Source organism: Hyposmocoma kahamanoa, unplaced genomic scaffold (assembly GCF_003589595.1).
Source record: "Hyposmocoma kahamanoa isolate Upper Pololo Valley unplaced genomic scaffold, ASM358959v1 116, whole genome shotgun sequence".
NCBI lineage: Eukaryota > Metazoa > Arthropoda > Insecta > Lepidoptera > Cosmopterigidae > Hyposmocoma > Hyposmocoma kahamanoa.
In genome coordinates this window covers 5,647,277-5,671,542 of record NW_020653391.1, presented here as the reverse complement: position 1 = coordinate 5,671,542, position 24,266 = coordinate 5,647,277, and the positions used below count along the sequence as shown (strand labels likewise).

Sequence of the window (24,266 nt, the reverse complement as noted above, 5' to 3'; positions counted from 1 at the left end):
ATCAAGTTCCTTTTATTGCTTTCTGGAAACTGATTCCAAAAAGGGACCCAACACTGTGTGTTCTTTCATACATCATTTTGTTATAGAAAAGTTGCAACATTTGTCTAATATTAAGAAGATAGTATTTTTATCTGACTCTTGTGGAGGCCAAAATAAAAATATAACAGTGGTAATGTTCTGCACATGGTTGGCGAAAAGCTTAAATATTACCGTTGAACATATATTTCCAGTAAGAGGCCACTCTTATAACCAATGTGACAGAAACTTCGGAAGATATAGCATATTGCTAAAATCCTTGGAAACTATTGAGACAGCTGAACAATACCTTAGGGTATTGTCATCAGCAAGAAGCAATCCAAGCCCATTCAAGGTACTGATGGCTAGTTACCTTATTGAAGACTGGAATAAAGGTTTGCAGTCCTATGTGTCTAAGATACCCACAGGAAAACAACAAACCCGATTTTCTATACAGAAATACGTGAAACTAGAATTTACTCCTGAAGGCGACATAACAACCTCAAGATTTTATTCAGCTTCGGATTAGAAGTATACATTTAAGAAAAATAATTTACCAGTGAGCAAAGATGATTTAAATTTACAGCAGGTTGAAAAACCTGGAGTGAAGGAAGTTAAGATTAAGGACATTTTGTCATTGACGCCTTACATGAAACCCGAAAACGCAGAATGGCTTAAACAGGTTCTGACCTTCCAAGAGGAGCAAGACCTAAAAAATCCTGAACCTGGACCCTCTAGAAGGCTATTAAGACCTCATAAAAATGATTCATTTGGATCCAGTGAATTTAATTGAAAATGTTTGAACGTATTTTCAATGTGATAAAACTGTTTCAACTTTTTTCAACATTGCTGTCTATTTACTTTCAAATAAAGCATATTAATATAAGTATTTGAAGTTAATTCTTTCCTCAAAAACCAATAATAAAATGAACGCCCCGTTAATTTACCGGTTGGATGCAACAAGGGCGGTTAACACAAGTTTAAAAAAAAATATTTAAAAATGTTTTCAATTGTTTTAAAATAATAACAACAGCTTAAACTTTTAGCTAAATCATAGGAGAAATAAATCAAAAAGTATATAAGAGTCATATTATATATACTAAAAAGATACAAGGTATTAAAACCTTTGTTTTCAGTTTTCTCGAAACTCATTTTTCCGAGATACGCCATTATTGCACCCAATGCTTCAATTATAATAGTATATAGAATCAATAGTTGAAAGTTATGTAAGTTGTGTAGTTCTCTTGGGCCTGGTTAAGGGTTAAATGAAAATTTTCAGCTACATTTTCTCCGAAACTATAAGGCGCACAGAAAAATGTATAAGAACGAAAAGTATTTATTGAGTCCAAATTAGCCGAACTAAGCATTAAAAACAATTTCTAACTACATTTTTTAAATTAAGTCCCGTTTTCATAGTGCCCCTTTCGTACACTCTAACCAATTTTTCTGTCCCATTTCTATTGTGCCCACAGTCCAACCGGCCCTTGTCGAACAAATTAATTATTCAAAATATATTGATGGAAAACATTAAACAAAACACACAACAAAACACAACCCTGGATTGAACAAAAATCCATTGAAAATTACACACGATTTCTATACAATCAACGTTGCACTTGCAAGGCAAAATCCTCTTTATTGCAATGACCACGTTACCTGAATAGAACCGATTTAGACTTTTCAGCAGATTTTCATCCAGGATTTAACCAACAAACCAAACATTCTCAAAATTCCGATAGAGAACATGCTGTACAAATTAGCAACATGGAAAAAAGATGGAAGACATGGAAGAGATGCATGCGCAATTCAATTCAGTACGACACAATGATTACATCTAATAAAATCCCACTTCAATAATAAGTTGAGTAAATTTCTGATTCTTCTTTATTATTTTTGTTGTTAAATATTATTTCCTTCCTTGACGAAAAGCACTGGCACGTAAAATCTGAGAATACACCGAGAGCGCCAGAGCAAATGAATGAAATGTCACAATTAAAAAAATAATGGTGTTGCCGTAGACAAATTAGTGTTTCGAAAAACCGGTAATATGCTCTTACCACAATTTTTCTGTAACACTATCGATCTATTCAAGCGCATCTTCAAAATCAAATTTCAAATTCAAAATAATCTTTATTTCATAGGTAAGAATTATTACACTTGAAATCGTCACATCTTCCAAACGGCCCATTGACCGCCTGCATCGCAGTTTGGCCCCTTTAAAGGGCCCATTCATTATCTCGTCTTGCAGTCCGCCTAGATTATAAAAATGAACAAATGATTATTCACAATTTGCACAAATGCAAATTGTGGATACTCAATACAAGTTTAAGTACCAATTTTAAAAGTAGGTGTGGCTCCGTCGTTTTTCGCGTCCATTTCGCCAATGTCAGGGTTGAAAGACTGCACCAAGTTAAAAAGGGGCATTAAAAATTCTGCATTGCAGTCCGCTTTGCAGCCGGTCGCGTAATGCAGGATTATTAATGTAATCGCAGCATGCAAGCCATCCTGCCTCTGTGGCCGAACGGTTACCATGTTACTGCCACGCAGAGGTCCCAGGTTCGATTCCCGGGCCGGGAGAAATATTTGTATGGCCTACATTTATTTCTCTCGTGAGTTTGGGTGTAATTTGTGGTTGTCTATGTGTGTCCATGGCACCCGCGACACAGGGTTTCCCTAGTGCGGGGCTATGTTGAGTGTGTGCGTTATTATTATTATTATTATTATCCTGCAATGCGTCTTGCGAGACTTCATACGTCGGTCATACGCAGGATAGTGTGTGAGCAGTGTCTTGCCTGCGCGACGGACTGATAGCAGTGAATGGGCCATTAATAAAGACTCAATGCGATGATGAGATAATTACCGGTTATTATAACACTTTAGCGGTTATTAAGCAAATTGACGTACTACCATCTTAAAACCTGTTGACCAGCATGAATTAAACCATATTGACCAATTTTTGCTAAGCGTTTTCAATTATTTGTTGAGCAAAATATAAATTATGGTGCCATTTTAAGGACCTCCTTAGCATTGGGTCATGGAAAAATTCTCATTTTGAAAAAAGTCATATCTCAGAAATTTAAACATTTTCCGGGTATTTTTCCAATATTCACTCTAATTTTCCACATTTGATGATTACATCTGTCAAAAATTGAAGTTACTAAACGACAACTATGGAGCCTTGTAATATGTTTTTTTTTCGCTGTTATGAAATAATATAAGCAATCCATTTACTATCTGCATAACAGTCCGCCGCCAGGCGAGAAACTGCTCTCACATCCTGCGTATTGCCCACGTACGAAGTCTCGTAGGACGCAATGCAGGGTTGCAGGATGGCTTACACGCTGCGACTACATTCATAATCCTGTATTACGCGGCGAACGGCAAGGCGGACTTCAATACAGTATAATAAATTATCCCTTAAATTTGAAAAAATAATATCCTTTAAATTTTATTTTTCTGTAAGAGATTTTTAGCTGTACAAGTTTATTTTATAATTCACGATAAATAAACCTTCAAAAGATATTTCTTAACGTAGAACATAATATGAGCCTTCGAAATTATATTTTTCCAATTTTTCCCATTTCTTGTGAATTTTTCCGAAAAAAATTGCTACTATATGAAATTTTCGGAAAATTACCCAACTGTAAACCCCCCTAAAAAAAGTTGGTCTCTATTGTCTATTTAACCAAAGTTGTCATTTGACTGTCAATGTCACTCTCTGTCACTTGCAGTCACTCGATTCGAATCAGTTCGAAACAACACCTCGTCTAACGACCCGACACCCTGGCTTGTGGATTTTATTACAAAATTATCCCCCCCTTTTGTTCCTTCAGAAGCTCCTACCGTTATAAACACCTCCTTGTCATCTCCTGACAGTATGAATGCCCCCTTCTCTTTTGAAGAACTAAGCTGTGCTTTGGACCATTTAAGGGATTCGGCGCCGGGTGCGGACGGCATTCCCTATTCGTTTATTACCAGGTCCTCTAATCCTACCAAAATTTTTTTTTTGAATATTATAAACACAATTTTTGAAACTGGCATAGTCCCTATTTCATGGAAAACCCAAATTATCATTCCAATCATAAAACCTGGGAAAGACCCATCTAATGCAAACTCGTATCGACCTATCGCCCTATCATCTGTTTTAGCTAAAATCATGGAACACCTAATAAAAAACCGTCTGGAATGGATAGTAGAGAGCAAGGGATTGTTACCCAGAAGCCAGTTTGGCTTCCGAAAAGGCATGGGCACTATGGACAGCCTAAGCATTTTTTCATCAGATGTTCGACTAGCCCTCTCCGAGGGAAAACACGTCATAGGTGTGTTCTTAGACATAACATCAGCTTATGATAACGTGAACCTTCCACTACTCTGGCAGAAGATGCTCAATCTGTGTATTCCTGTGAAGATGATCAATGTCATTTACAACATGTTTATGGGTCGCTCTATCGCAGTGCGTGTTAACGGTTCCACAACCCCCTCCCGTATGGTCTGGAACGGCTTGCCTCAAGGTTCCGTTCTTAGCCCTCTCCTTTTCAGCTTGTACACGTCTGACCTCGGCACTTCAGTCAATTGCTTCTGCAAAATCTTGCAATATGCAGACGATATCGCCCTGTACGCTTGTTCCAAATCTTTTTCAGATACTGAAAGACGCCTCAACTCTGCCCTTTTTTACCTAGACTCTTGGCTTACCGATCACGGCCTCTCTCTTTCAGCTAACAAAAGCACAGCTGTCGTTTTTTCCCGCAAGAGACGCCTCCCTGAAACTGAAATACATGTTAATGGGGAAATCATAGAACTGAGGGAAAAAGTAAAATTTTTAGGCATTATTCTGGACTCAAAATTATCTGGCATCCATCACCTCAACTATATTTGTCAAAAAGCTGAAAAAAGCATAAATGTCCTACGTGCACTTTCTGGTGTTCGTTGGGGATCACATCCGTATAACCAAAAGCTCCTGTACAACGCAATCATTAGAAGTCATTTTGATTATGGCGGCTTCCTTCTGGAACCATGCAACAAAATAGCCTTGGCTAAGATGGACAGAATCCAGGCAAGATGCCTGAGAATAATCACAGGTACCATGAAATCCTCACCAACAAACGCTCTTCAAGTCGAATGTCTGGAGCCCCCTCTACATCTACGTAGACAATTCCTTGCTAATAGATTCCTCTTCAAGATCTTTCAATATTCTTCTCACCCTTTGCTTCCCGTATTGCAATCCTTGTCGGAGATTATCCCTTCCTCCAATTATTGGTCACACAAGAAACCCCCCCTTCTTATCAACAGTTTTAACAAAATTTCCAATCTCCCATTCCCTATTTACCAAAATTATATGAACCCGTTGTTTGAAACTGATTTTAAATGTTTAACGTTTCGCCCAACAGTCTATCTTAGTTTTGGCATCATGAAAGATACCCCTGGAGCAAACCAAGTCTTCAACGATATAGTTGAGAGAGAATGGCATGACTGGACTACTGTTTTTACCGACGCTTCAAAATTACACGAACATGGCGACTTGGGAGCCGCGGTTTGGTTCCCCAAGTTCAATGTCGTACTCAGTTTTAAATCCCCCTATCTGAATTCGGTCTTTTCGGGAGAGGCAATTGCAATACTCGAAGCCATTTTATATATTGAGTCCCATAAAATTAATAAATGTTTGGTTTTCTCAGACTCACTAAGTTGCCTCCAAGACATTATTAAGCTACCGTTTCATTCCAAAGACAATTTCTCCATCACCCTCCAAATTAAGGAAGCTCTGTACCGATGTCATTGTGCGGGAATTGAGGTAACTCTGGCCTGGATTCCCGGTCACACTGGGATCAGTGGCAACGAAGCAGTAGACGCCTTTGCAAAGGATGCGACAAGAATTGGCGTGTGCAAATACTGTAAGTGCTTTCCCAGAGATCTGCTCGCCATGACTAAACCCCAAATGCTAGCCTCCTGGTCGGTCCTTTGGCAGGAATCACGACAAACTGTTGGTAGACACTATGGTAATCTCCAACCAAATCTACCCACTAAACCCTGGTTTTTTAAACGTCGCGATTTGCCTAAAAACATCACTTCCACTATTATTCGTTTGCGCTTAGGCCATGTTTGCACACCTGTATTTTTGCGTAAAATCAGAGTTCGAGATCACTCTCTGTGCGAGTGCGGCCTAGAAGACGGTACCTTGGAACACATTTTTTTCAATTGTCCTAATATTGCTGTTCCACTTTATAACTTACTTTCTCCAAAATTCCCCCGCCCCGTTAACATAAACAACCTCTTAACTTTAGTGTTCTCCCCCCATATTGTTACTCTATGTAAATTTATCCACTTAAATAACATATATTTATAAATATTGTTTTGCTGTTTTGTTTTACATTCTCAACTGAGTACTCCCGTAGTCCAACTTACCAACACCGGTTAATGTCCTATTAGAGCTTAGCGAAAATTTTTTTTTTTTGTTTCGTTTTTTTTTCTTTCAACTGTGACATTGGCAAAATCATCAGTTCTCATATTGATGGAGCCATAAAAATAAAAAGTGAAGTGAAGTGAATCAGTTTTCCACAAAGTTTTTTGCATTTGCTTTCCATCCTTTCTTTGGGTTAAAGTGTGTAAAAATTATAATCGTGTCTTTGAAATTGACCCACAGTCATAATAGGCGTACATTATTCTCCACAAGAGATAGTGATTTAAAAGTTTAAAATCATAATATTTTTTTAGCATTGTGTGTAAAAATGTCGCAATCTAGGCTTGCTTCGTGTATTCCGATGCCGATAGAGCACAGGGCTCTGATCAATGTTGTAGAGAAAGCGAAAGATTGGGCTCTAATGCATGGAGTTGGCATGAGGGACAAAAAACAATTTAGTAAAGATGCAATGCAGGTGAGTCAATTTAGCAGAGAAAAAACTATTTTATCCAATTATATTATCTTAATGTATAAGTTTGTTTACTTCTTGAATAGACATAATAATTACCAATGCCTATATGTCAATCTATGGGACATGGTACATAAGGGTGATTAAAGCATGCATCAAATAAATATCTATCAAAAATACACACCAAAAGAACAACTGAATCACGCCTAATCCGAAGGTACTTTTACCTGCGTATAGACATGTAACATGTAATGTATTAAACGTTAATTAATAGGAAATTGAAGGTTTCTTGATATAGGACTAAAAACGTTAAAGACTCAAAGACTAGAAACAATATACTTTTGTAATTAAGGAGCTTCAGAGCAAAAATCAATAAATTTAAATTCCTCCTTCATCTAGTCTCATTGAATGGATATTGTCAGGGATAGTGCAAATCTGCGCATGTAGCATTGGTAAAAAGTGCGTATCTGCACGAAACCAGATTTCACAGGAGTGGGATTCAAATGTTATTACTTTGTTATTTCAATAACTATGGCCTTAGTTCTTGCACAGTAAGCATTAATTTATGTTGTCTATGGACTGACAACAAATAGATTCCCGTAAATCGCGCTAATTTGGATGCCACAACATTTACGCAGATTTGATTTGCCAACTAAATTACCAGAATGGAGATTCATAATCAAATGCTGGTTACGCATAATTCAATTATGTAAGAAAATGTGACATATGTAGTTGGGGATAGTGCCACTATTCTTCTGAGCCATGCATTGGAAACATATTTTTATAGCGGATTTCGTGATTTATATTTGGGTTGGGTAAATTATTTGTACAAATTAATGAAAAGTATTGTTTGGCGTGTGTTTGGTTTGTTTACGTGTGTGGTTTTTGTTCCATTGCTCCTCAATTATCAGTTGAATTAAATAAAATATACTATCAAAAAAAAAAAAAAAATTATTTTGAATGAAATCAACTTATTTATCCTCCTAAGACCCAGCAGACTACAATTAACCTGGGAAAGGGACTAAACACCCCGTGTACACACAGAGCCAGGAGAATAAGTTGGGGTCTAAACCCAAAGACCACTCGGTTTATATAAGGCAATTGTGAGGCCCATAGTAACTTAGGCCTCTCTTTCTTGGAGTGATAAAATCAGCCATATGACCATAAGTTTTATGTTGGGCAGTCTACAGCGCTTCGCATGTCTGCTAGCAATTGGAGTCATGTCCACCATACCTGGGGCAGCCCTAAAAGCATTGCTGAACTTGACCCTCTGCATTTTTTCATACTGAGTGAGGGAGGCCAGTACCAGCATGTACAGGCTTACCACTAGGTTAAGAAGTAGATGGATCTCCCAGACATTGTGATCAGCTCAAGATTCAATCTTCTCTTCAATCAATTGGAACATTCTGTTTTGGGAATAACTTCTGATGTTAAGCTACTCAAACAAAAAGATGTGTAGATATGTAAGAACTTTAACAAACTCTACCAGGTAGAATGTCCAACTAGGGTAGACTGGTAGGGTATACCAATGGGCTTAAGACTTGATGACTAAATTGGGTCCCCCAATGTTGGCTATGGTATACACTGCGTGAGACTCAGCCTCAGTTACAAGCTGAATATGGGAAGACATATGTCTCTTATATTTCAGGCCGAAGTGTACACCATAATTACTTGTGCAGATTTGAACCTTAAGAGAGGCTACATTGACAAGTATATTTATATAAATTCTAGTCATAAACTAGCCTCAGTCACCCAAATATCGAGGGTAGTAGAGAATGTAAATATACTGAATACTCTCAGGGAAAATAATTCAGTGTTCCTGCATTGGGTTCCAGGCCATTCTGACATTGAAGATAACACGTCAGCGGATGAATTGGCAAAGGCTGTTGCTAGGGAATCCTTTATTGGACCTGAATCCATCATTGGGATAGCGTACAGCCTGACAAAGCTCACTCTGTTCAATGAGAGCACACATCTCTTCCGAGAAGTGTGGCTACAGAGCAAGGGTCTTGAGCATTCGAAAGCCCTGAAAGCTGCCTACAGTGCCAAACACTGAAGAGAAACTCTATCGTTGAATGGCATAAGAATGCTCACTAGCCTTAACAATACATTGTTGCTTGAACAAGCACTTGTCAACTATAGGACAGAGAGAGAATAGAGAATGTAGATTCTGCCACAAGGGGGATGAAACTCCTGTTCATCTACTCACCCAATGCTACCCCCTGATAGGCATACGAAGTTCCATACTGGGAAGGCACATGCCACAACCAGAGGACATTAAATATATCGGAGGCAGGAAACTCCTTCAGTTCTTCACTGAGGTCGGCCAGGGCTCAGCAATGTAATTAGTGGTGATCACAATAGATCAGTCAAAGGTCACACTGAAGCCACCAAAATAATAATAATTAATCTTGATGGCCTTGGGAGAGGCGAGAGTCTAAAATAGATAATAATAAAAATAACAGGAGGATAAGAAGTTCATTATATTATATTAGATATTATCATACTACTATTGTTCCTTGATGCTGATAACTTATCTTAATTATATTGGTAGAGATATTTGTAGTTTTACAATTTATCTATCATGTGTCACTTTTATGTGGTATTTTCTTGAGGCACAGTGAATTTGTTTTGTTGCATTTTATGAGTTACAGATTGAGAATAAGAATGATTCATTGCGTTACATATTTGATTTTGGAAATTAAACAATTTTTTTCGCTAAATCGCTTTTTTTTTCTCAAATAAACGCCTGACTGAGATGGTATCACAGTTATACTGGGAAAAACATTTTTTTTACAAAAAAATACTTTGAAATAAATGTAATTAAAATTTTAACTAACAAATGTTCCTTACAAATACCAGCACAATAATTGCATCCACGTTAATTTGTAACAGATTATTCATTGACCTACCAATAAATGGACGTCGGGTTCGCGTTAAAAAGTGTCCGCACCTGTACCTGTTAAAATCGCATACAGAGCGTCAATCGCGCAACAGCCTTCGTTTGTTCGACTGACAGCGCGGTTGTCAATCATGCAGTACTATTTAATAATAACTAGTATAAATTACTGCAGTAAAGTGCAAAAATAGGATTTTGTATTATATTTTCACTAAATAAATATATTGTGTTATCATAGTTCTCATTTAAAAGTGTTATTTTGTTCAGTTTTATAGTATTCAATTTACATATAAATGAATCGTAAATACAAATTACAAAAGCACACAAAATAATCGTAATAGCTAACTGTCCTTTTTCTACACATTGCATGCGCAAAAGATGGAATTTTCAATTGTTCGAACCATAAGCGATTGAAATATTTGGAACAAAGAAACTATAGAGGCGTGTTGATTTTAATCTTATTTTTAAAATGACTTTTTATTTAACGTTAGCGATAACTAACAAAACATTGTTGTACTCGTTTTACGGCTAGGGATTACCTATCAGAAGTCAGAAAATACATTTGCCCGAAATAACGTTAGCTCGAATTTTCACAATGTCAAATGTATTTTTTTAGGAATATTACAAAACAAAAGCTAATTTTGGCTTTATGAGAAGCATCAAAATTACTTGAAAGCGTAACGGTTTTATTATAAATCGGTTTTCGGAATTACGGATATTTGTGTTTACATTTAGTTGGAATATCGGTACATTTCTTATAGTACACGCTTATTTTACACATTTGTAGTAATATTTGTATGTATGTATCTGCCCAACCATTTGTTATATCTTTAATTGAATTTGTACAAAATTCGTATATATAAAAATTAATTAGTATTTAGGAGAAAGGCCACTCCACTACTCTTGTGTTCAAGTAATTTTCAGTCGAAGCTAAATATGGTGTGTTTTGTTAAGTTTCCAGTAGAAGCTGAATATGGTGTTTTTGGGCCGTTAAATTGTTGCAAGCAAAATTAGGCAGTACTGCAATGACGTTACAATTTTAATTAAATGTTTTGGTTTTTTATATTTCGTTACATGCCACTACGTTTATATAGGTTAAGTTAGGACATTTTTTTCGTGGTTTTTGTATTAGACCCGATGTCCATTTGTTGGTAGGTCAATGAGATTATTCCACGTTTTATTTATTTTACATAACTATGTTTATATAATATATTTTACATAACTATGTTTTCTATAGTAATATTCTGTCAAAATTCTATATAAAATTGGTTTTTGTTAGTAGAGATAGGCAGTGGGCTAAAACCCAATCAAACCGGTTTTAACCGGGTTTTTACCCGAAATTTTAACGCGGCCGTTTTTAACCTATTTCTACCCAAAATTGTGGACGGAAACTTCCATTCTAATCAATCGGAAATTTCCATACTAATCAACAAATTTCTATGTAGTACCAAATTTTTTGTAGCACTAAATCGAAAAAGGGGCTGCTCCACACAATACCCACCTTGCAATCCTGTGGATTTTCACTATCACTACTAAGTATGCACATAACTAGTCTATCAAAAAAATCGAAAAATCAGGTCAAGTGCAAATGATGTAATGATTTTTTGTATTGATTTATATTGATGCGATTTTCAACAGTCTTTTTTTGTAATAATCGATTGAATAGTTATGCAAATCAAATCGTCTAGATCGGAGAACAATAAACATTTTGTAATAATATCATTAAATTTCAGTAAACCACGGTTTACAATAAGTATTTAGTTGTAACAGTGTTGGGCAAAATTTAATTGTTCAGGCAATTAAAGATTGACAATGAATTAATTGAAACAGCAATTAACAATTGATTAATTTGTTGATTGCGAGAACTGCAATTAACAATTGATTAATCTCGCAACTAACAATTAATCAATCGTTAATTTATATCTGCAATTAACAATTTATCAATTTTCAATCTTTTCAATGTTTTTGATTAGCAATTAACAATTAAAACTGACAATTATGATAAATTTATAGGGCATATGGGTGAGTGAGTGGGTGAGTGAGTGGGCGGGGGAGTGGATGGGTGAGTGAGTGGGTGAGGAGTGGGTGAGTGCGTGGGTGTGTGGGTGGTTAAGTGGGTGAGTGAGCGGGTGGGTGAGAGGTTGAGTGGGTGGGTGAGTGAGTGAGTGTGTAGGTGAGTGAGTGAGTAGGTGAGTGAGTGAGTAGGTGAGTGAGTGAGTGTGTAGGTGAGTGAGTGAGTGTGTAGTTGAGAGAGTGGGTGAGGTTAGGGGGTGGGTTTAAAACAAACGTTGGTTTTAAGGTTCGTATAATTTTTTTAATGTATGTTTTATGGTAGGGATTTCAACTGGCTAACAATCATATCATCCACATGATGGGAATTGGTAATTGCTGCATGTAGACATTTGCGACATTAAAGCAAATGCGTCGCTAACTCTGAAACATGTTGGTGCTGTTTTACTCAACTAGTCAGATTTTGAGACGTAACTCTAGGAAACGAATTCTTATAGTTGCTTGTCATTAAAGCAGTGGTGAGACGTGTAGAAATGTAAAAAGGAACGCAACTTTAAGAGGTTCACCTACATCGCTCTCATGAGGATATTGCGCACTCTAAAGTCATTGAAGCGTGGACCTCAGAGGCCAGAAAATCGTATAATATTTAGTATAATACTTCTAATAGTGGTTACACGATTACTGCGATTACATCGATGCAATCCCCTATAAATCTCAAGCGTAGCGATGCAACCACGCGTTTGTATTTACGCAATCGCCCGCTTGCATCGCGTTTGTATGGCTGCTTAAAGTCGCGCGCGCGTGTGTGTAAAGGTAGACGATTAGCGACTGCATCGCGTTTTAATCGCGTTTGCATCGCTGCTAAAAATCGCCGTGTGTAACAGCTCTTTATTCGCGTCGAGTCAATGCCAAAAACCAGTAGACGTTAATACTGTTTAATTTCCCAATTTTATTCACTGTTTGAGACTAATTGCTTTGTTTAGTGCAAAGTATAACTGTGTGTAGTCCCTATATTGTAATTACTGAAATTTAATTTTGATTTTAATTGCAGATTGCACCCTTTGTTTTGCTGCCTTCGCCATTCCCTCGCACAGAATTCAACAAAGCTGTCGAATTACAGCCTATATTAAATGAACTGATGCACAAGGTATGTAGGTTTTATTTTTATTTAGTTTCATTATTAGTAATTGGTAACGATATCGAAATAATTCTCAGTCGCGCATCCCTAAATTTAACCATTTTTATTTACACAATTTTTACTGTGATATTTACATGGCTCCTAGAATAGCGTCCTATTTGCAAAATGCCTTATTCACCGGGATGTTGGTTAAAAAACTAACATATACCTTTCTGGGTCGACTGACCGGCTAGTAATATACTGGCCCAAAAATATTTGTACCAATTGAAAATCTTTTTTTTATGAAATTTGTCATATTCTTAATGTAAATTGCTGAGAACAGGTCATACGGAGTTGAGACCATGGTTCACAGTACTGACCCATAAAGTTAATATTAAACTTATTTTGTAAGAATGCACTGGAATGGGGTTATTATCTCAGTTAAATATTAATTGTAACTGTAATTTATTAATGATATTTGTTACGTAGGTGTCCCACGATGACGAGTTCCTTCAACACACTTTGCAAAATGCACTACAAGTTGATGAGTTCACTGCCAGCCTTTATAATATATGGACTAAAGTTAGAGAGGAAGGAGTTACACAGGTACTGTATAATTTATCTCATATTATGCAGCCCTTGCACCATTGCGAGAGATCAGTAGGGCTAGCAGGATAGGACGCGACTTGCGCGAGAGCGACATAAAGCACGTGATTTGTCGCGACTTGTACTTTCGCGCAAGTCGCGTCCTGCCGTGCTTAGACACCTACATAATGGTTTTCGGTAATATAATAGGTTAGAAATAAACACATCGTTACCTTTAAACACAATTGGCGTAAAGGTCAAAATGTCGAAAATGGGTCATTTATACAGTTTTTTAACACTATCGAACAGTGTATTAAAAATTTTGGTATACCCAAACTTTTTGTTATTAATATTATAATTGTAAGTCGCGAGGTGGGAGTTTTTTTAGAATTTATGTACGAAATCTAATTTGAAATTTTCGAGCTTTGCTTGAGCTTGTTTCGGTGAAGGAAAACGCCGTGCTGAAACTACCACGCCCAAGAAGGGTCACAATCCTCCGCAAACGTGTGAAGTCCAGTAGTGTATGCACATAATGTACCACAGAGAATAGACAATATAAGTTACACTGCGGCCCGCCGTTCCCGCCTTTACGATATTAGAAGGAGGTTTGAGCGGACGTATCGCACGTGTACATGAAGTAAACACATATTGTTTCATATCCCTGTACTATATAGCGTAGACGCCACACGTCCCCAACCCTGTTTGGGCCAACGCAGCGGGCTATGGCCGAAACCCTCGCCTGTTAGGACACCCGAGCCCAGCATTGAGACGTATAAATGTGTTGATGATGATAACAAGAAAAGCTAGAGACGGATAAGAAGTCATAAGTCTGTAGGAATGGGCGTTACAAATCGTATATAGTTATTGAAACTATATATTGTGGCAATTTCGAATATCCGATATCGTGTATCTTAGAAACTGTATATCGATATTGCTCCGCATCGCGTATTTTATAGCGATGCCGAATCAAGCCGAGCGATTACCAACACGAAATCATATATTTTCCTAACTATATACCGATATTACTTCGTATCAGATATTTACTGAGTGGATATCAATGCGAAACCATTTTTTGTGCGTCTTTGAAACTGTATACTAACATTGGCCCTCATTGCTCTTGTAAAACTATATCCATTAATATATAGTTTCGAAATCTGATTCCGAATATCAGTAACGGCAATGTATCAACGAAGCGCGCACGCGGGTTATATCCATGAATATATAGTTTCAGAAAATATATAGTTTTGAAATCCGATTTCGAATATTGATATATAGTTTCGATACGATATTCAGAAAAAGCTATATTATCCATTCCTATAAGTCTGTGCTTGTCGGCGTAAGGGCCATTGTTTACTTTTTGTTTATTTTTTTAATATTATAATCTATTTACATTTGATCTGAATAGCTGTTCATAATACATAAATTATGTAGATAGTAACGAGGTTCACCGTGCGTGGCGAAGGAGGGTCCGTTCGGCGAAGTAAAACCTTCAGAAGGAAAATCTTAACATCGCGATTCAGAATTTCATACAAAACGGTCAATGCCATCTAACGGCAAATTAACAATAACAATAATAACACACACAATATAAGTTCCGCTCCAGGGTAATTTTTAAAACACTGAAAACCTCGCAGGACTATATTACTAACATAAACAAGAACTTTAGTTCCATGACTTAATAATTCATCAGATTTTTTTTACTTTCATACAAAAATAAATAGATTTAAATAGATCGTTCTAAATGGTAAAACGGTTTGAACTTATTCTACCAAATATAGATCTAAAAAGTGTCAGATAGTACAAGAAAAAGTTAAAAGTTTATTTTTGGTAAATTTATACGTACATAAGTATTATGAAAAGTCATAGAACAAAAGTTGTTGTCTATGATATTACTGCAAGGTTGTTAGTATGACCTTTCGCCAATTGAATATAAAGGTGTCGTTATAGAATTTTACAACTGTCAACGTTCCTAAACTCGAAGACTTATACTCCTCCTACTATGAAAAATAATTCCAGTATTGAAACATAACAATTTGATCTGCTTGTTAAAGCAGCCTTTATCTGTCTTTTCTTTATCAGCCTTTTTTAAACAAATCAATTATAATTTTGTTGTCTTCAGGAGAAATTGGGTACAATTTCGCTAATTAGCTACGTGAAAATTTTGACTTGCCACACCTTAATGTAATGACCAATTATTGGAGCAAGGTGTTCCAAATGAGTAGATAAATATCTACAAGGATTGACATAGAGTGGTTAAAAACACCAAATATTAATTAATTACTGACGGAAGTAGTTTTACTGCATCGTAAGCTAAAGCTACTCACCTCGGAAGCTGAAGTTGGATTTCAAAGTAATTCTAATGGCGCCATATACAAAAAATGTAGTACGTGAAAAGTTAGTTATCTACTGCATTTTTTTACATGGCCCCACTAGAATTACTTTAAACTTTTTAGTTAAATAGTTTTATCCTACGATGCAGTTTTTTAAGTTATATTTAGCAGTGGAAACTTTGCTGGTTTAAGATACAAGTTTTTGTACTACAATCTTGTATACAAATTGTAAATTATTTGTTTCCCAAATAAAATTAAATAATTAAACTATTTCCGGAAATCCGGAAATTCGAAAAATGTAATTAATTAATGTTTGGTGGTTTTAACCACTCTATGTCACTCCTTGTGTCTATATGTAGACATTTATCTACTCATTTGAAACACCCTGTTCCGACCATTGGTACCACTGAGAATGATAAATTATCGCACGACTGTAACTTTCGGTGGTTACGGTGATTCCTATCTGTCAACCCAAATTATCGTTACATATAAATAGGCGACAAATATTATTTATTAATTATTTATCACGCGAGACAATAAATACATAATATACAAGGTGAACATTTGTGCATGAATGCCATTTTTATATTTGGAACATACACTATGTATAAATAATTTTGATATCTGCTTTAACAAATATTGTAATATTTCGGTGTAATTGCAAATTGCATATTTGTTATAATCATGCGATTCACTAATAGTGTTGCCAGTTTCGTCAGTCGTGTGTCGACATATAAACTCCAATATAATAAGCGTCAGTAGAAGATATTGGTTTTTGTAAATGTTTTCATTTCCGTATGATTTTTTATTTTTCTCCCTATATTTCACATATTTCACAAAGAGGCGAAAATATGGTATTGTAGAAGTCTGTCCTCAAATCTGACGACTTCCGCTAACAATTTAACCGTTCTGGAGTATGGGGAAAATCGTAAAAAGACATACTTTAGTAACTATGAAATTTAAAAACCTATATGGCGAGCTTTCTTTAACTTGCCAGGCACAATACTATTCACATTCTAAGATCCGAATCGATTTTGAAAAAGACACGCACGAACGACATAAAGGTTGATTTACTTTGATCTAGTAGCTGGAACAAACGGAGTTCGGAAGTAAGGCCGTAGACTTGGAATGTTTAGTAACTACCTACACTGAAACACTGCCTTATATCAATTAAATGTTTGGACTCTGTCGGTCTTGACCCTCCTACTGGTTCATTGTAAATTAGAATTTAGACAGTAAGCAAGGTGGTTGATTTGTTGAAATCAGCCGCTATCATTGGGCATGCTGCGCTCGGACATCATGCTCGAGTCGCGGTGTCAGCACGGGGAAAGCCAATGCGACAAACACACACCGTACTGTTCTTGGAAGCAAGTGGAGATCAACAGCATCGCTTCGGGCTTCGGACACCTCGGGCCCGTTTCCAGAGAGATACAGAGGTAGATGATCGTTGGAAAATGGTTAATGACTAACACCTCTTGTGACACTTGGCATTTTAAGAAGTTACATGTTATATGAGAAAATTAGTCATGGTATACCCGTTCGGCAAATCATATAATTTTTTATGTAAAATTACCTTACCCATAGCGGCGATAGTGCCCATTTAAAAATAGTTATATGAGATGTTGAAATATCACATCGTCTATGACATTATAAAAAGAAGCAAAGGTCAATTTTATCTATACGTGTAAAATGCTTTCAAACCAATGAATTCGAGGTGTAGTTTTAAACAGTATGTTCAATATTCTCACTGATCCGGAGTTAAATTTGATTGACGACTTTGTTAAAAAGTATGTCACTTTTCCACTCGCCGCCATTGACCAATTTTAAGAGCATACTTGAATGTCCACATACTCTTGTCTCTTTTAAGCCTATATAAATTCATAAATAATACATCCTACTTCCTTTTACCGCGCCTCTATAGTCCATTTGTTTAGGTACTTAATGTAAACAATCTTGATACATCTTTTTATTGAAACATATAGTTTACAAATTAATAGGTATAAAAATAAGCATGCAATTTCATATGAAGCTAATTATTTGTATTTGAAGGTAAGTAGAAATAATTTTATAATTGTATAATTTCATTAAATAGACATCTCAAGATTGTTTACATTTAGTTAAGTACCAAAATAAATGACTATACCATGACGATATTTACAACATTTTCGTCTATATCAAAAATGTCCAATATTACGTTCAACATAAAAACTTTCTTAGTTTCTTAGATCTTATAGATTATTTATTAATTAATTGGAAGATGCTAAGTGTGACAAAGGTCAAGTCGGATATAACGGATGTCTTATTATAATAAGGTGCTACATAGAGTAACTTATAGCGCACATTGTAAAAAGTGAAAAGATTTTATTTTGTAATATAATTATATTAAAGACATTTCCGTAATTTTACGCGGTAATTACTTTCCAACAAACTGCCCTGCGTATAGCGGGCTTTAATATTTTTGTTGAACTTATTTAAAAAAATAATAATAAACGATTTTTTTTTAGGACCATTTTGTTTGCCTTTTTTTTTCCATAAAAAATATCATACCAACAAATTGTGTGACCAGCAGTTAACTAAATTTTAAATAATCTCAGTACAGAATACTAAAAAACCGACCTCAAAAGTCATTCATCCCCTACCTAGTATTTAAGCCACTTCATCAAATTACTTACTGAATACTTTCATCAAATTTAATTGGCACACATCTGAGGTACCCTCTTCCCAACAAAGAATCATCAAAATCGGTTCACATACATTTATCGCGAAACATACATATAAAAAAAACATTACACTTAAACTTTACTATTACACACAAACAAACACAGTCGAATTTAGAACCAACTCTTTTTTTTAAATCGGTTAAAAAACAAACGCTATATGTTTTGTCCCAATCCACCTAAGACAAGGCGATAGAATAGTCATACTCCCCGTTCAAGAAATAACTCCTCCTTTCCTTCTTAGACTGAGAGTCGTATTCTAGAACTCTACTCAATGTTCAAGTCATACTCAAGTCAGGACTTGAGTATTGCAGCGAGCTCTGAAAATCATACTCAGGTCCTTGCCATTAGAGTCGTATTTCCAGTGCTTTAAATCATACTCAAGTCTGCTCAAGTCCTGACTTGAGCATTGAGTAGAGTTTTGGAATACGACCCTGAGATTTATTAAACGAACTTTGCCTAAATCTAAGCAAGAAATTATAAAGTAAATTCTGCAAAATCTGGGTCTCCCCATTTGTCAACTTAAAGCTTCCATGCTTCCACGTCGTCGCTTAGCAGATAACACCGCCCGAGTCGAAAATAAGCGGTTTTTCTTTTGAACGTTACTTAAGCCAAAATGAAATGTGAATATCAATATAAATTATATATATATACACATATATACATATATATATATTTTATATATATATAAAATCAACCCACAAAAAAATATTTGTTATTCATAAATAGGGTACATATCAAAATAATACTTAAAAAAATCTCGTATACGGACAGGGTTATTTGTAAAGTATTAAACAGCTTGCAGGACTATAGTATTAGGACTATAGGCCTATACTATTACTGACATCATAAACAACTTTTTAAAATAAATTTACCAAAAATAAAAGGTTTCGTTTTACTATCTAACACTTTTTGTATAATTGTTACGCAGTTATTTCAACCACCTTTAAAATTACTCAGAATGACTTGAGCTGTGTTTAAGGTCTTTATAAATTAAAAAAAATATATATTCAAATTAATCTTATAATTTTAAATTTTTAACCGACGTCAAAAAAAGGCGAAGGTTCTCAATTCGACTGTTTTTTTTATGTATTTTACGCGATGACTGCGGAAATCGTGAACCGATTTAGATGATTCTTTTTTTGTTGGAAAGAGGATACCTCAGAAGTAGTCCCGTTTAAATTTGAAGAAAATATTCCACCTGTAAGGGTGGCAAACTAGGGGATGAATGACTTTTTAGGTCGGTTTTTTAGTACTCTGTACTGTATTTTTTTCAAATTCTGTTTCTCAATACGAAATGAAATTGTTTTTCCGGATTTAAGTCGCGTATATTTGTTTTTTCAAACAAACCAACGTTTCGGGCCCTTTACAGGTCCTATGGTCACGGTTGACTGAGGTGGATTTAAATCCGGAAAAATACTTTCATTTTCTGTATAACAATCGCGAAAACCTAAGAACTCTATATGTCAAATTATAATTTTTACACTGTGCGCTTTAAATAATATTATGATTCTATTTATACAACTGCCATTACAGAACTAACTCGGTAATTTTTTTTTATAGTTCAATTGTGTTTTCTGTTAATATTCATTGTGTAATTCACGATAACTACTTTCATCAAAGGGATTAGCATAACTATCACTTTGTGGAATTGATATTTACAACAAATCTTGAAGTTTACTGTAGAAATCAAACCACATGTACGCAGGGATGTGTACACATAAACATTGCTAATTAATAAGGGAAACATATTTGTATCTTACCAGTACCAGTTTTGTATAGGTCAATTGAATGTTCTATACATACGTACCTATTCGTACGTACAATAATACTCGAGACTGGGCGTTTTGGAAAATGCCCTAGATTGCATTGGTCTGTTACTAAGTTATTATTCGCCATCGAGTATATAACCAGAAATAGAGACGAAATAAGGATCATCCATCCCTGGCAACGCATCAAGCAAATGGGCCTTATATCACTTTAAAATATCAACTCTCGTTTGCACTGAAATCACAAATTAGAAAGCTGAAATAGTACAGCGCCAACATCTGACCGTAGGTCTCCGTATATTCCAAAAAATATTCTGTATTTATTGTAATAAAGATAATATCTCTAATTATGGGGGGCGGTTCCATTCGGTGGTATGGGAAAAACAGCAAACATTACAAAACAAACGGAATTACGTTTCATCAGTGATTAAATGTGTAATTTTTAAGTTTCGTCCATTATGGCAAAGCTCAAGTTAAACTGGTCGATTTGAACTGAAATAATTGTCGACACCCGCCAATTGTTTCAAATTCGGGCTGGCCAATCGGAGCGCAGTTGTCACCGTAATGATTTAGCAGAATAGTTTTCAAGCAAATTAAATAACATTTCGTCTCTATTTCTAGTTATATACTTGATTATTCGCCCAATAACTATACTCTAGCAAAATTCAACATAGAATGTTTAATAACAAATCGTTATTACTAACGTACGTAACATAGCAACCAATGATAGCAGATGTAAAGAACATTTTTGTCAATACTTATTATTTAGGCTACCTTTGCCCACGGCCGGGCTGTGTAATTAGAATTTAGTTAAGTATGTGATTAGGTTATGTAGAAGTAATACTTACCTGGCCAATTACTATAAAGTTAAAGTAGTAAAATACCTATTGAGATATCATTTATGATACCTATTAATACATGTTGCTGGATAATAGGTAATGGTAAATGAAAAGAAACAAACTTGTAATGTGTCTTCTCATAGGTCCCACCTATCTCTATACTAAAATTCATCAAATATGGTTCAGGGGTTTGGGCGCGAAAACGTAACAGACAAAGTTACTTTCGCGTTTAATATAATATTACTTTGGATTACTTTACTACATATTATTATTTCACGCAGAATCAAATTCCGATTCTAAGCTTGAATTATTACTATTCTATTTTTAAGTATCTGGCTTCTCTTGAAGAATTTTGCCAATGTCAAGTCAGTCATGGGAGTTACACTTTTTTATGTTTAATTAATTAACATTCCTCTTTAGTCTGTCCCTAATAGTGAGTCCCTATCTACTGACCCGAGAGATAGGGTTTTCCGGGGAGACTACGGGCTCGACGGCATGACCAGTTTACTGCGGGCGTTCGGACCAAGCCATCCACCAGTGATACGCCTTCACGGGCGTTGCTGGTGGACCCGGACTTGGGTATGAAAGTACTGCAGACCTATCGCGCTCCCGAGCCACGTCTATAAGCTGTTTTCGAGAGTCTTCACAAATCGTCTCGCCGGAAGATTTGACGCTTTCCAGCCACCAGAACAGGCAGGGTTTCGAAAAGGCTATAGCACCGTGCACCACATACACACTGTTCGGCAGATTATACAGAAGTCTGAAGAGTATAATTAGCGACAGTGTCTAGCATTTGCGCACTACGAGAAAGCCTTCGACCCCATCGAAACCTGGGCTGTTCTGGAATCCTTGCAGCTATGCCAAGTCGATTGACGGTACGTAGAGGTGTTGAGAAATCTGTACAGCAAGGCCACGATGTCCGTCTAAGTACAAAGCAACAAGACAAGACCCATTCAGTTGCACAGAGGCGTCAGACTGTGAGATGTTGTCTCTCCGAAACTGTTCTCAAACGCTTTGGAGGACGTCTTCACGACACTTGATTGGACCGCATTGGGCATCAATGTCAATGGCGAAAATCTCACACACCTTCGCTTTGCCGACGACATCGTTACAGTGGCAGAATCGCTGCAGGAACTGCAGAAAATGCTGAACAGTCTTAATGCTGCCTCATTATCGGTCGGTCTTCGGATGAATTTGGACAAGGCTAAGGTCTTGTTCAATGAGCTCGTCATCCCCGAGCCGGTTTCGATTAATGGCGAAACGCTCGAAGTTGTCCGAGAATATGTCTACCTCGGGCAAACCCTGCAACTAGGCAGAGACAACTTAGAGCGTGAAATAGCTAGGAGAGTGCAGCTGGGTTAGGCAGCATTTAGGAAACTGCGTCATGTCTTCTCGTCACCACTCACACAGTGCCTGAAGACCAGGGTTTACAACCTATGCGTCCTACCGGTCATGACTTACGGAGCCGAGACGTGGAATATGACGGTCAAACTGGCTCACAGACTACACGTCGCTCAGCGAGCTACGAAAAGGTCTGTGCTGGGTATCTCGTTAAGTGACAAAGACCGGAGCGAAGTTATCCGTCATAAGACTAAAGTTGTGGACATCGTCCAGAAATGTAGCAAGCTGAAGTGGCAGTGGGCTGGCCACATCTGTCGCAAAACCGATGAGCGATGAGTACACGGGTTGTCGAGTGGAGACCACGTCTCGGCAAACGTAATGTAGGACGTCCCCCCGCAAGGTGGACCGACGATCTGAAGAAGGTCGTGAGTTGTGGTTGGATGCGGAAAACCGATCACCCATCGGGCACTATGGCGTACACTTGGAGAGGCTTATGTCCAGCAGTGGACTGCAATAGGCTGATTGATTGCTTGATTGAAAAATTGGATTATGTAGTATTATAAATACCCCAAAAAATGCCACAAAACTCGCTTACTTATTCGAATTTTGGGATTTGGAGGATATTGAAATTGTGGTAGCTGTTGAACAGTCTGAGGTCAAAATCCTAAAAATTATTTCTTTTTACTTATTGACATTTCGCATATGAACCCAAATACAGTCGTAACCACAGACATTATATCTAAATAGACATTGCAAGTGTACATACTTCGCGTGCCCAAGTAAGCTATTAATGTTTAGTTGCCGCTGCTACGCTTCAGAACGCGCCCGGCCGTTAAACATCAGTCGAAAATGCAGAAAATGCCTAGTTGCAAAACTGCAAAAACACCACAAATGTGAGAAGATAAATAAACAGGGAGGTTACCTTTCTCAGTTGTGTAATTTTGTAATCAGAATATCTATGCAAAAATTTATTTTAAAATTGATTTTGAATAAATATTGAGGAAACAAATATGCAACGAGTGTATGCAGCGTGACAATCCTATATCTATGAGCGTGACTCGTAATACATTGCGGCTTTGACTTGGTGCCGTACACTTATGGGCATTCTTCAGTAGGCCATGAATATCGAACGAGCGATATCGTATGATTTCGTTTCGTGGTACGGCCGCTGCGTCATGTTTTTGGTCGCATTTTATAATTAGTGACGTTCACTTGATGCAACGCAGTTGTCGATTTTGATCGATTTAGGAAACAAAGGTATGATAATTCTTAGGACCTTATAAAATGTTGAAGAAATATTCTATAAAATTTGTTCAAGTTTCTTTTTTTTTACTTTTCCGGAGCAACGTTTTTTTAAAACACGTGTTGTATAGGACTTAATTATCTTATTAAGGTATTATTTTACTATATCAATATTTCACGGCTTCTTCAATCAATCAATCGCTTTAGTGACAAAGGAGGTTTCCCATCACTAAATAGCGCTTCTGACGTCATTAGAGGTACAAAAAATATGGCACGCTTAGTTGTCATACATCACGCTACTTGCGGTATCTATTAGATACATATAATATGTCTGTAGTCGTAACTCAAAGTTGTGGCATTTAGAAAACACGATTTGAATATGAAAAAAGAAACTGAATGGATCGTATAATAATAATGTGAATATTTTAATATTTAGTTAGAGAATATATCTTTATTGGTTTCCGTCAGTAATTTTTCAAACTTTTTAACCGTGTTTTCTCAATTCCACAATTATTATTAGTTACGACTTCACTTGGTTT

At 36.4% G+C, this 24,266-nt stretch overlaps 1 protein-coding gene across 3 annotated transcripts in view; it reads left to right on the top strand.

Moving 5' to 3' along the window:
- Positions 1–6,648: 6,648 nt before the first annotated feature.
- LOC113239765 (glutathione synthetase-like) overlaps positions 6,649–24,266 on the top strand; it is a 53,249-nt gene continuing 35,631 nt past the window's right edge. The window contains exons 1-4 of one of the 3 annotated variants that reach the window (XM_026476876.1): positions 6,649–6,884; positions 12,839–12,934; positions 13,394–13,510; positions 17,086–17,235. In XM_026476876.1, coding sequence (XP_026332661.1) covers positions 6,738–6,884; positions 12,839–12,934; positions 13,394–13,510; positions 17,086–17,235 — 510 coding nt within the window. In that variant the 5' untranslated portion in view covers positions 6,649–6,737. Of the gene's footprint in view, positions 6,885–12,838; positions 12,935–13,393; positions 13,511–17,085; positions 17,256–24,266 lie in introns of all 3 variants that reach the window. The other 2 variants (XM_026476874.1, XM_026476875.1) reach the window with 2 other exon arrangements.